At 41.3% G+C, this 13,061-nt stretch overlaps 1 protein-coding gene across 1 annotated transcript; it reads right to left on the bottom strand.

The window, feature by feature from the left end:
* Nucleotides 1–4,545: 4,545 nt before the first annotated feature.
* Nucleotides 4,546–10,866, bottom strand: ccr9b (chemokine (C-C motif) receptor 9b). Its single transcript, XM_062985615.1, has 3 exons — nt 10,814–10,866; nt 10,632–10,684; nt 4,546–6,067 (listed from the first exon to the last, which is right to left on the bottom strand). The coding sequence occupies exons 2-3, from the start codon at nt 10,677–10,679 to the stop codon at nt 5,027–5,029; spliced, it is 1,089 nt and encodes a 362-aa protein (XP_062841685.1). The 5' UTR covers nt 10,680–10,684; nt 10,814–10,866; the 3' UTR covers nt 4,546–5,026.
* Between the last annotated feature and the right edge of the window lie 2,195 nt (nt 10,867–13,061).

Below are 13,061 nucleotides of genomic sequence, written 5' to 3' on the forward strand. Positions count from 1 at the left end.
TATGTTCCCTACATAGTGCACTAAATTGTATATCAGATAACAGATTTATGTTCCCTACATAGTGCAATAGAAAGTATACCTAGATGATGATTTGTGTTCCTTATATAGTGCACTAGATAGTGTATTACATAATTAATTATGTTCCCTACATAGTGCACTAAATTGTATATCAGATCATGGATTTATGCTCCCTACACAGTGCGCTAGATTGTATATCAGATAACGGAGTTAATACGCGATCGGGGAAAAAAGTCTGTGTTGCCTGCGTGTGCGTGTGTGTGCGCTCTTGGCCGCTCGTTCTAGATTCCGGGAGATTTTATCTGACCTGCGGGCATCAGGGAGCCGCTATGTATATGCGGGAGACTCCCGGAACTTCCGGGAGACTTGAGATGTCTGCCTACACTACCCGATGCACTAGCAGTTGTAAGTGAGTGAACAGACTGCTGCATCTAGGCTGTTTTCCAGCTTTGTGTCCAGTGTTTTTTCTCTCTGGACCTGTCATAGTCCTAATGAATTCCTAATGAATCCCATGACTGACATGTGATCACCTGACCTTCCTTTTTTTTTTTTTTTTTTGACTCTAAGCTCATACAAAGAGTGCAGTCTTTTCCAGGACAGAGCGTGTCAGACTTCAGTCATTCCACGCACATCTCTCTCTTTTCTTCCACGCGGCGGCGAGACGTCGAGCTCCGGCACCAACATCAGCATGTGTTCTGAGTAGCGGGAACGTGATTGACAGCTTCCTGTCGTGCGAAAGGGGAGAGAAAGTGAGAGGGTGAGAGAGATGCAAGTGAAAGAGAGAGAAAGCGAGAGCTGTATGTGACTGCGGTCTCACCTGTAGTTTTCACGTACAGACGTCTTCAAACCTCAACATCAGACGTGTTTATGTCTAGTTTTCTAACCGAGAAAACATCGACGTTACAACACAGAGAAAGCAGCAACAATTCTGACAAATAAACAATATGGCCAAAAGTATGTGGACGCCCCTTTTAATCATTCAGTTCAGGTGTTTTAGCCACATATTTTGCTAACGTGTTACATACACAGATCAATCATGATATTAAACAACCTCCTAGTTTCTACACTCATTGTCCATTTCATCAGCTCCACTTACCATATAGGAGCACTTTGTAGTCCTACAATTACTGACTGTAGTCCATCTGTTTCTCTGCATACTTTTTTAGCCTGCTTTCATGCTGTTGTTTAATGGTCAGGACCACTACAGAGCACGTATTATTTAGGTGCTGGATCATTCCCAGCGCTGCAGTGACACTGACATGGTAGTGGTGTGTTAGTGTGTGTTGTGCTGGTATGAGTGGAGCTTTTAAACACCTCATTGTCACTGCTGGACTGAGAATAGTCCACCAACCAAAAATATATCCAGCCAACAGAGCCACTGATGAAGGTCTTGAAGATGACCAACTCAAACCCAGCCAATAGATGAGCAAATGTCTCTTTACATCTATAAGGTGGACCAACTAGGTAGGAGTGTCTAATAGAGTGGACAGTGAGTGGACACAGTATTTAAAAACTCCAGCAGCGCTGCTGTGTGTGATCCACTCATACCAGCACAACAAACACTAACACACCACCACCATGTCAGTGTCACTGCAGTGCTGAGAATGATCCACCACCTAAATAATACCTGCTCTGTGGTGGTCCTGTGGGGTCCTGACCATTGAAGAACAGGGTGAAAGCAGACAAAAAAAGTATGTAGAGAAACAGATGGACTACAGTCAGTAATTGTAGAACTACAAAGTGCTCCTATATGATAAGTGGAGCTAATAAAATGGACAGTGAGTGTAGAAACAAGGAGGTGGTTTTAATGTTGTGGCTGATCAGTGTATTTGCCTGACACACGCTCCCTCCCTTTTTATGCATGAGGCCAGTCTCGTGCAGGGAGAGTCACACACCGATCTCTGCATTCCTCCTCTTCTGTACAGGTGCCTCGGGCTACTAACCAGGGTTAGTCTGCTGGGTGGGAAATGGTAGCACTGTTGCCTCATATCAAGAAGGTGCTGGGTGGGTTTGATTCCCAGGTGGAGCAGTTTGGGTCCTTTCTGTGTGGAGTTTGAAGGTTTCTCCTGTGTCTTTGTGGGTTTCCTCCCACCGTCCAACAACGTGCAGTCAGATTAATTGGAGCTAATAAAATTGCTAGGTTTGTCTCTCAGGTGGCGCAGCAGTAAAACACGCTGGCACACCAGAGCTGACATTTCAAACTCATCGGTGGCTACATGAACACCAATTGACGTTGTTCATACAGGACTGGAAGCCGAATAGGGACCTCATAACTGAGTGTGTCAGTCTCGCTCATCTTAATCAGCAGTAGGGATCAGCATCAGTAGAGAGGAAGCGTAATGCAGTTGGGTAATTAGATACGACTAGATTGGGAGGACAATTGGGAAAAATGCACAAAAAAAATTAGGTAGCATGATGCGTGTGTTCGCCTTGTGATGAACTGGCAACCTGTTCAAGGCAAGGCAAGGCAAGGCCCAGTGTATTGTACCCACAGCAACTCTGAACATGTATTGTGATCAATAATACTTAGTCAATTCATACATTTGATGCTGTCCTAGAATAAAAAAAAGATGTCATGTCGCTATACCCACAGTACTTTACCAGTAGTGCCTTGCCACCTAATCTCACTTTTGGAGGTAAACGGTTTACTCAGCAAGCAGCCAGTCAAACCAAGAGTAACTGTGGAAAAGAGTGCCCACATTTACAACTGTCTCCGTCACCACAAAATATACGTTACCGGAGTGAAACAGTGTGATGTGGCTTTCTCATGGCAGGTGAATAATCAGATTTCATTTTCACACAATCATGATCTGTGAAACAACAGGGGACACAAATAGACTTTATGTTGGTTTATAGGTAATATATGTTCAGAACTTACCTTGTATTAAGGCCATACATTTAAGCAGGAGGTTAGTCTATAACCATTCATTTAGTGTAAAACTGATTATGATTGGCTTCCTTTGGTGAGTTATCTGAGTACCTGCTCAGTGGGTAGCACTGTTGCCTCACAGCAAGAAGGTCCTGGGTTTGATTCCCAGGTGTAGCAGTTCGGGTCCTTTCTGTGTGGAGATTGCATGTTCTACCCGTGTCTGCGTGGGTTTCCAGATACAAAATTGTCCATGACTGTGTTTGGCATTAAACTTGTGAAACGATCTTGTGTAACCAGTAACTGCCTGTCCTGTCATGAATGTAACCAAAGTGTGAAACATGACATTAAAATCCTAACAAATAAATCAATATCAATCTAAAACTGAAGTGCAATAACTACAAATCATTTTATATATGTATATTTTTATATACTTTATATTTTATACAACCCCAAATCAGAAAAAGTTGGGACAGTTTGGAAAATGCAAACTACATTCACTTTTATATGATTGCAGCTAGTTTGAACCCAAAATACTTCATGTTTTATCTGCTGAACTTTATTTCATTTGTTAATAAACCTTCATTCCTACATTTCAGGCCTGTAACACATTCCAAAAAAAGTTGGGACGACGGCAACTTAGGGCTAGTAATGAGATGCAAAAAACTAAATAATGATGTGATTCCAAAAAGTTGATGTCAACAGATGTGTGAGACAATTATTAACATGTTTAAAAACAATGCATATTTCTCCCTCTACAGTGCATAATATCATTAAACCATTCAAGGAATCAGGAGAAATTTCAGTGCATAAAGTCCAAGGGCACAAACTTAAGCTGAACGCCTGTGATATTCGATCCCTCAGACGGCACTGCATCAAGAACCGCCACTCAACAATAGCTGGTATAACCGCATGGGCAAGGGATTTACTTTGGCAAACCTTTGTCAAGCACTACAATACAGATTCCCAATACTGCTTTAAATTAAACATCATTTAAAGTGTATGTAAAGTTTTAAAGTGAACTGTGCACCACTATTTGGTGACAAAAACCAGCCGGTCCAAGTTAAATACAGTAGTTATTAAACATTATGCATTATTTACATAAATCATGCCATAATTCTCCTGAACACATATGCACCTTACCCTAATACTGGGAATAATAATCACTTTAATTTCTTTTTTTTATTGCATTTTTTTTTATGCAAATGCAGAGCATCCAATTGCATTTTGCTTCCTCTCCACTGGAACCGACAGCCTCCGACACGTGTGCGGTAGCCGACTGCATCTTTTCACTGTGTTCATTTGACGATCAGCTTTGTGCACAGAGAGCCACATCCTGATCAGGATTATTCCTCGACTCATCAACCAGCTAGCAGTGGCAACACTTCAGTCTCTACAATGCACAGTTTTCTACATGTAGTTTACTTTTACATTTCCATTCCATTGCTTTTTTATTACTTAAAGTTTGTTATTGTACTGTATTTATGTCTGTGTTATATAGTATACTTTTTTCTGTATTATTTTACAACATCTAAATGTTGACACATGCACCAAGAGAAATTCCTTGTACACCAGGTACTTGGCGAAATCAAGATTCAAATTCTGATTCTGATCAGATATCAAATGTCCAGTCAAGCAGTGTTTTTTATTTGAATGTAGGTATACAAAATGCTGAAAAGATCAAAGTAAAATTGTTAACAAACTGTACAATTTTTCCAACAAAATAAGAGCTTTAAACTTAATGCAAAAAGACAATATAAAAAAATGCAATGGAAAAAAATGATAACGTTAATGATGAGGTCAGTGTATGTTTAGTACATTTACAAACACTTTGGCAGGTTTATTTACAAAATTCACAGTGATTGTGTTGAGATACTTGGTATTCCCCCTAAAATGACATTTATTAAAAGATACATGAGAAATAGTCAGCTGAACTGTGTGAATATATAGTTTTTATGAATACTGGATATTGTATATACTGTCTTCGGTGATATGATGTGATGATATGCAGCCATTGATGCTTTACAATGCATTATAATCTGAGAATTGTGGTTAAAATGCAATGTCTAGGTGACCTGTTGGTCGATATGGATCTGTGATGGATTAATCAAAATCAGATGGACAATAGACCGCAAAAACAGACTACAAAGACAGTGCCGGAGTGGTGTCGGTGTCAGACATGACAGACGGCCTCTTGGGGACTGTCTTCACTTTGTCTTTACTTCCTGAGGCCAAGCAGTGCCACAGATGTAGCAGATCCTTCCGGAAGCGTACGCCAACAAAGACGTACAGGATGGGGTTGAGGCAGCAGTGGGTATAAGCCAGACTCTTCACAACCTGCCCGGCCACATCAAAGGCCTTGAGCTCATCGCATTTTCGCATGGTTGCATTATTAGCCTGTGCTGCCTCCATAACCAAATGCCCATTGTACGGCAGCTGGGAGAGGACGAACGCCGCCACTACTGCGAAGATAACCCTCAACGCTTTATGCTTCTCGAAGTTGCGAGCCTGCAGCAGGGTGCGGATGATCACTGAATAGCACACCACCATGACCAGCAGTGGGAAGCAGAAGCCGACAGAGATCTGCAAACAGAACACCAGGACTTTGGTGAGGTTTTGGTCGTCTGAGGGATAGACCATGCTGCACGAGGATAGACTATTCTGGGGTTTCTTCACATCAGCAAAGATCATCTCTGGCAGTGACAGAAGGCAAGACAACACCCAGACACACAGGCAGGCCAGCTTGCTGTAGAACATCCTCCTGCTTTTAAAGTTGTGAGCTTGGGTTACACGGACGATCGCTATGTATCGGTCCACGCTTATGCAAGTGAGCAGAAGCATGCTCGCGAAGAAGTTGATCTTGTACACAGCACGGACTCCCCTGCAGGTCACGGGGCCGAACACCCACCCGCTCGTGACGTCCGTGGCCCAAAACGGAAGCGTGCCGAGAAAGAGGAGATCGGCGATCGTCAGGTTCAGCAGGTAGACGTCCGTCATGGTTTTGAGTCGGTTTCTTACGGTGGTGTAGATCCACACAACGAGCAGGTTGCCCAGAGCTCCTATTACAAAGATGATCCAGTAAAGAGGGGGTTCGTAGTAGCCACGAAAGTCTCTGACCCAACTTTTATCACATATGCCACTATCGAATATGCCTTCATAATCGTCTTGGTCATATGCAGACGTCTGAAAAGAGAAGGTTGTGTTACAGCTTTTTCATTCTTTGGAAGTGATCATAACAATAAGCATTACAGTAAGCCCTCCAGATGTGAACCTCAAGTAACAAACTTTTAAATATGTGATTAAAATAAGTGCAAAATTTACATTTGTGGTGGAATTTCAAATTGCGTTAAGGCACCGAAGGTTATTTTGCATTTCTGGCACTTGGTGCCGGCAAGCAGAGCAGTGTTATTGTATTTTAGGCCTCAGTCACATGCAAGCTTTACCAACAAGTGGTTGTGTTACCAATCCTGTACCTTCTTTTTGTGTTAATAATGCGCTATTTGAACCCAGGATGTCAGGTATTAAGCGTAAAGCTTTGATGACCTCACTTGTACTGTTATGAAGCAGCAAGTGATAATAATAGACACTAAAATCCTGTCTAAAGTTTTGTCCTGTCTTGCCACTCAAAGTCAGTCTCTGTATGCCAGCTGTTCTACTGTACTTTACAAAGCATTTAATTTTGTACAAATAGCTGTAGGCTAGCGGTAAGTGAGACAGATGTTGGAGGCTCATGAGCTGGATCCTTAAGTTGACCTTGTTGTACTTTTTGTACATGCGAACCCACTCTCTAAACAGACCTGGTTGGTATCTAGAAGACTTACTATATACACCGATCAGCCATAACATTTTATCAGCTCCACTTACCATATAGAAGCACTTTGTAGTTCTATAATTACTGACTGTAGTCCGTCTATTTCTCTACATACCTTTTTAACCTGCTTTCACCCTGTTCTTCAATGGTCAGGACCTCCAAAGGACCACCAGAGGGTAGGAATTATTTATGTGTTGGATCATTCTCAGCACTGCAGTGACACTGACATGGTGGTGGTGTGTTGATGTGCGTTGTGCTGGTATGAGTGGATCAGACACAGTTTTTAAATACCGTGTCCACTCACTGTCCACTTTATTAGACACTCCTACCTAGTCGGTCCACCTTGTAGATGTAAATCAGAGACGATCGCTCATCTATTGCTGCTGTTTGAGTTTGTCATCTTCTAGACCTTCATCAGTGGTCACAGGACGCTGCCCACAGGGCGCTGTTGGCTGGATGTTTTTGGTTGGTGGACTATTCTCAGTCCAGCAGGGACAGTGAGGTGTTTAAAAACTCCACTCCACTCAAAAACTTATCCACTCATACCAGCACAACACACAGTGCAGTGCTGAGAATGATCCACCACCTAAATAATACCTACTCTGTGGTGCTCCTGTGGTGGTCCTGACCTGTGAAGAACATGGTGAAAGCAGGCTAAAAAAGTATGTAGAGATATAGATGGACTACAGTCAATAATTACAAAATACAAAATGCTTCTATATGGTAAGTGGAGCTGATAAAATGAACAGTGGGATTAAAGAGGTGGTTTTAATGTTATGACTGAACAGTGTAGTATATAAGACCATGCTTAGACAAAGAAAAATAACATTACAATTTAACCACCCAATTTAATAATAATATGGCAACGTTCTAATTCAGGGGGCGCCAGATCACCACCCAACTGAACAACTATGGAGACTTACTGTCAAGACATGAAAATTGTGTTCCATCTATCTAGGATGGATCCACAGTAAACCAGCTCCGTTGGCTCATGTTGACCCAACAACCTGCTAAAAACACATGTATGTATTCTTTTTTACATGTTTCTGCACCATCACTATTGCTGTTTTTCTTCCCTCTCCAGCCCTGCACTTTTACAGTTTCACACTTCAATCTCTACATTTCCTGTCAGTAGTGTTTCTTGAGAACAAACTGTCTCACACTGACTTGTCTTTTTAAACCTAGCATCAAACGCGCACTCTTTCTAAAACGTGTTCCAAAGCTCAACCCAGTTGCAGGTGTCGTGTGGCAAAACCACAGCAGAGCACCACATCCTCGACCCCCGGGGGGCGTCAAAACAGAGCCCCTACGCACCGAACGGCTTTACGCGCTGACACAGATACTAAGCCGAGATACAGGTACGTGTGACGCAGGTAGTGGAAAGAGCTATGTTTACAGGATTTTTTTTACTTTGTAATAAATAGGTGGTGGTTGATTCCTATCAAAACAAAACGGGTTTAGGTATGTGTCAGGTTTGTTCTAATTATAACTAACTGCACTGATGGAAAAAATGAATGTTTTTTTTTAATTGTCTGATAGAAGCGAGCGTTTTAGTACATAATTACAATGCGAGTTCTTGCACATGTATGCGAACACACAAGCAAAACAAAACAACAGGAAAATAGTGATCAAGCAGCGATCTTACCGCTTGATTACCCACTATGATTTCCCCTCCGTCTGGTTTATGTTTGTGTACAGCTAGGATGTTCAGTGATTTTAACAGTACATGCTGTCCTTACTCATCATGTTATATATATATATATATATATATACAGTACACTGATCAGCCATAACATTAAAACCACCTCCTTGTTTCTAAACTCACTGTCCATTTCATCAGCTCCACTTACCATATAGGAGCACTTTGTAGTTCTACAATTACTGACTGTAGTACATCTGTTTCTCTACATACCTTTTTAACCTGCTTTCACCCTGTTCTTCAATGGTCAGGACCCCCTCAGAACCACCACAGAGCACGTATTATTTAGGTGGTGGATCATTCTCAGCACTGCAGTGACAATGACATGCTGGTGGTGTGTTAGAGTGTGTTGTGCTGGTGCTGGAGTTCTTAAATACTGTGTCCACTCACTGTCCACTCTATTAGACACTCCTACCTAGTCGGTCCACCTTGTAGATGTAAAGTCAGAGACGATCTATTGCTGCTGTTTGAGTTGGTCATCTTCTAGACCTTCATCAGTGGTCACAGGACACTGCCCACGGCACGCTATTGGCAGGATATTTTTGGTTGGTAGACTATTCTCAGTCCAGCAGTGACAGTGAGGTGTTTAAAAACTCCATCAGCATTGCTGTGTCTTATCCACTCATACCAGCACAACACACACTAACACAGCACCACTGCAGTGCTGATAATGACCCACGGCCCAAATAATACCTGCTCTGTGGGGGTCCTGACCATTGAAGAACAGGGTGAAAACAGGTTAAAAAATTATGTAGAGAAACAGATGGACTACAGTCAGTAATTGTAGAACTTGAAAGAAAGTGCTTCTATATGGTAAGTAGAGCTGATAAAATGGACAGCGAGTGTAGAAACAAGGAGGTGGTTTTAATGTTATGGCTGATCGGTGTGTGTATATACTGTATACATATATTAGGAAATAAAAAGCATTGCTGTCTTGTAAGTGTAAAACTACCTATGATCATGCAACACACCTGCAAATTGCTCAATTTGTTAAATGTCAATGCTTGTGTAATTTGTGCCTCAGATGTTTTGAGTTACTTCACAAAGATAAACAGCCTCATCTCTCTGTAAGGTCTATCACTACAATAAAGACTGTCCATTAAAAATCGCAACAAATTCAAAGGCCCATTTAAAAGAAGAAAGTATTGGAAAATGTCACTTTTAATGATTGATAAAAGGATGTTAGATCCAACATCCTTTTTAGCACCATGAATAGGCAATCTGGTCAGGATTGATAGGAAAAATAAATGGAGCATAGTTAAAAGAAATCCTGGATTAAACAGTGGTAGCCTAGTGGGTCGAGCTTTGGGTAATCAATCTAAAGTTTTATTATTTATTTATTTATTAGGATTTTAACGTCATGTTTTACAATTAAGTTACATTCATGACAGATACGGTAGTTACTCGTTACACAAGATCTCCAATTTACCTGACCGCATGTCTTTGGAGTGTGGGAGCCACACCAGAAAAAACCCATGCAGACACAGGGAGGACATGCAAACTCCACATAGAAAGGACCCTGACCGGGTCCACCTTCTTGCTGTGAGGCAACAGTGCTACCCACTGAGCCACCATGCTGCCCCAATTGTTTTAAAGATTGACATTTTGAACCCGGGCTGTGCCAAGCAGCCACTGTTGGGCTCTTGAGCAAGTCGCTTAACACTCGCAGTTCCAGGAGCGCCAAACAACGGCTGACCCTGCGCTCTGACCCTAAGTTTTGAATGAGCTGGGATATATAAACGAGCTATGTGACAAATAAATGCATTCTATTCTATTCTACTGTATAATCTGCTCCTCTTTGCCAAAAAGCTTCTAAGATAGGAAGCTTGTCTTTCAGCAAGACCCAGGGTTCACAATTGGCCTGATCATAACATAACATCTGTGGCAGGAGCTTTACAACACAAACCTAATTCCTTTATCACAAACGTTCAGAATGAATGAAACATCTTACAAAATATTACTGGTTGTAACAGACGCCAAAGGTAACAAATTGTTGAGATACAAATAAATATATATTTTATTCTGCTGTTAACTGTGTTTATTCCTCAGTCTTTACTGAGAACATAATTGTCTGATTCAAAATTCCTAGACAAATCAATACAAAAGCCCAATCCATGATTATTTATGTGGGAAAATGGTTAAAGCCTGGGTATTTTTATGACACTGCATATGTGATATAAAATCTTGAACCTTACATTGTGAGAAACTGAAGTGTTTAGTTGTAATAATATACTTACATCTTCTGTAGTCCAGATATCTGTTGTTGAATCATTGACATAATTCATTTCTCCTAATAAAAAAATGATAATGGATTCAGCAGTTCAAGCACAAGTTATAGGAAGCAGAGATTTAAGTGCTGCAGTACAGCTAACATAAAGAAAATATATATTAAATTCAATAAAATTCATTGAATACTTACAGGTATGCTGTTGGATTGGATCAGCTCTGAAGCAGTATAGTCAGCTAGTGAAGGTAGGAATGATCCCTCCCATGTATTGTGATCTCATTATAAAGACTCTTGTTTTGACCAAAGTCACATGACTTCTTACATTACTTAAGACCACATGAATAACTTTATTACAGTCTGTGCTGTTATAATACACCACGTGTGCACTTATAGATCGGCTTCTTCGAATTTGCATACTGTGGTTGAGGTTGCTGCTCATGCTTTCTGGAATAGAGTAGCAACAGTTTTGACATCTCTGAAAAACGCTATGAATATACACTGATCAGCCATAACATTAAAACCACCTCCTTGTTTCTACACTCACTGTCCATTTTATCAGCTCCACTTACCATATAGAAGCACTTTGAAGTTCTACAATTACTGACTGTAGTCCATCTGTTTCTCTACATACCTGCTTTCACCCTGTTCTTCAATGGTCAGGACCCCCACAGGACCACCACAGAGCAGGTATTATTTGGATGTTGGATCATTCACAGCACTGCAGTGACACTGACATGGTGGTGGTGTGTTAGTGTGTGTTGTGCTGGTATGAGTGGATCAGACACAGCAGCGCTGCTGGAGTTTTTAATTACCATGTCCACTCACTGTCCACTCTACCCCTACCTCATCTCGCTCGCTCATCTATTGCGATGGTCACAGGACGCTGCCCACGGGGCACTGTTGGCTGGATATTTTTGGTTGGTGGACTATAAAATTCCATCAGCGCTGCTGTGTCTTATCCACTCACACCAGCACAACACACACTAACACACCACCACCTTGTCAGTGTCACTGCAGTGCTGAGAATGACCCACCACCCAAATAATACCTGCTCTGTGGTGGTCCTGTGAAAGTCTTGACCATTAAAGAACAAGGTGAAAGCAGGCTAACCAAGCATGCATAGAAACAGATGGACTACAGTCAGTAATTGTAGAACTACAAAGTACTTCTATATGGTAAGTGGAGCTGATAAAATGGACAGTGAGTGTAGAAACAAGGAGGTGGTTTTAATGTTTGTTTGTTTGTTTATTAGGATTTTAACGTCATGTTTTACACTTTGGTTACATTCATGACAGGAACAATAGTTACTAATTACACAAGGTTAATCAGTTCACAAGGTTATATTGAACACAGTCATGGACAATTTAGTGTCTCCAGTTCACCTCACTTGCATGTCTTTGGACTGTGGGAGGAAACCGGAGCACCCGGAGTAAACCCACGCAGACACGGGGAGAACATGCAAACTCCATGCAAAGGACCCGGACCGCCCCACCTGGGGATCGAACCCAAGACCTTCTTGCTGTGAGGCGACAGTGCTACCCACTTAGCCACCGTGCCGCCCATGATTTTAATGTTATGACTGATCAGTGTATTTAACACTTTGTAGAAAGAGTGTTTGAGAATTTTCTCAAGGACCAAAATGACTTGAGGACCAAAAACTGACAGACTTTACTGTGATCTTATCTGCTGTATTTGTAGTTTCATTCCTTGTGGTCAGGTCACAGCTCATCTTGAATCTGAGTCAAGTGAGTCACATAAACGTTCACTGAATGAGGGTACGGGGTCAAAAAAGTAAAACTTTACTGCTTTATTGTGCATTTATGTCCTTCGTTAAATTATGGATTTATTCATTTTCACTAGGGGTAATGTAAAGATACTAAACCCTTCTTCTTCTGGACTGGAGTTTAACTGGACTGACTCCAAAAACACAGTCCGGACAGGGTGCCAATCAATCTCAGTCCAATACACACTTACACATTTACTCTCTCTCACACAGAGGACAGATTTAAAGCAGCCGATTAAACCTTTGTATTTTGAATTAGATACGTGGCCGTGGGAGACAAATTCAGATGGATGCAGGGAGATCGGGTTCTCACAGAGAACCTGAAAGTAAGAATGAAACCAGAGAAAACGTTGCTGTTAGACATTCACTTTACCATCTGCGCCACGATGCTACCCTGTGTGCTTATGTAATCTTACTGCAAATTACACATTAGGCAAATAATAAGTGAAACAAAACAGGTGTTTTAAAGGGTATTTTCTTTACAAGTGCAATATACAGTTGAATTTCATATAGAAATGTTCTACACCGATTAGGCCTGTCCATTTTATCAGCTCCACTTACCATATAGAAGCAATTTGTAGTTCTACAATTACTGACTGTAGTCTATCTGTTTCTCTACATACTTTTTTAGCCTGCTTTCACCCTGTTCTTCGACCA

This window comes from Trichomycterus rosablanca, chromosome 23, assembly GCF_030014385.1.
Source record: "Trichomycterus rosablanca isolate fTriRos1 chromosome 23, fTriRos1.hap1, whole genome shotgun sequence".
Taxonomy (NCBI): domain Eukaryota; kingdom Metazoa; phylum Chordata; class Actinopteri; order Siluriformes; family Trichomycteridae; genus Trichomycterus; species Trichomycterus rosablanca.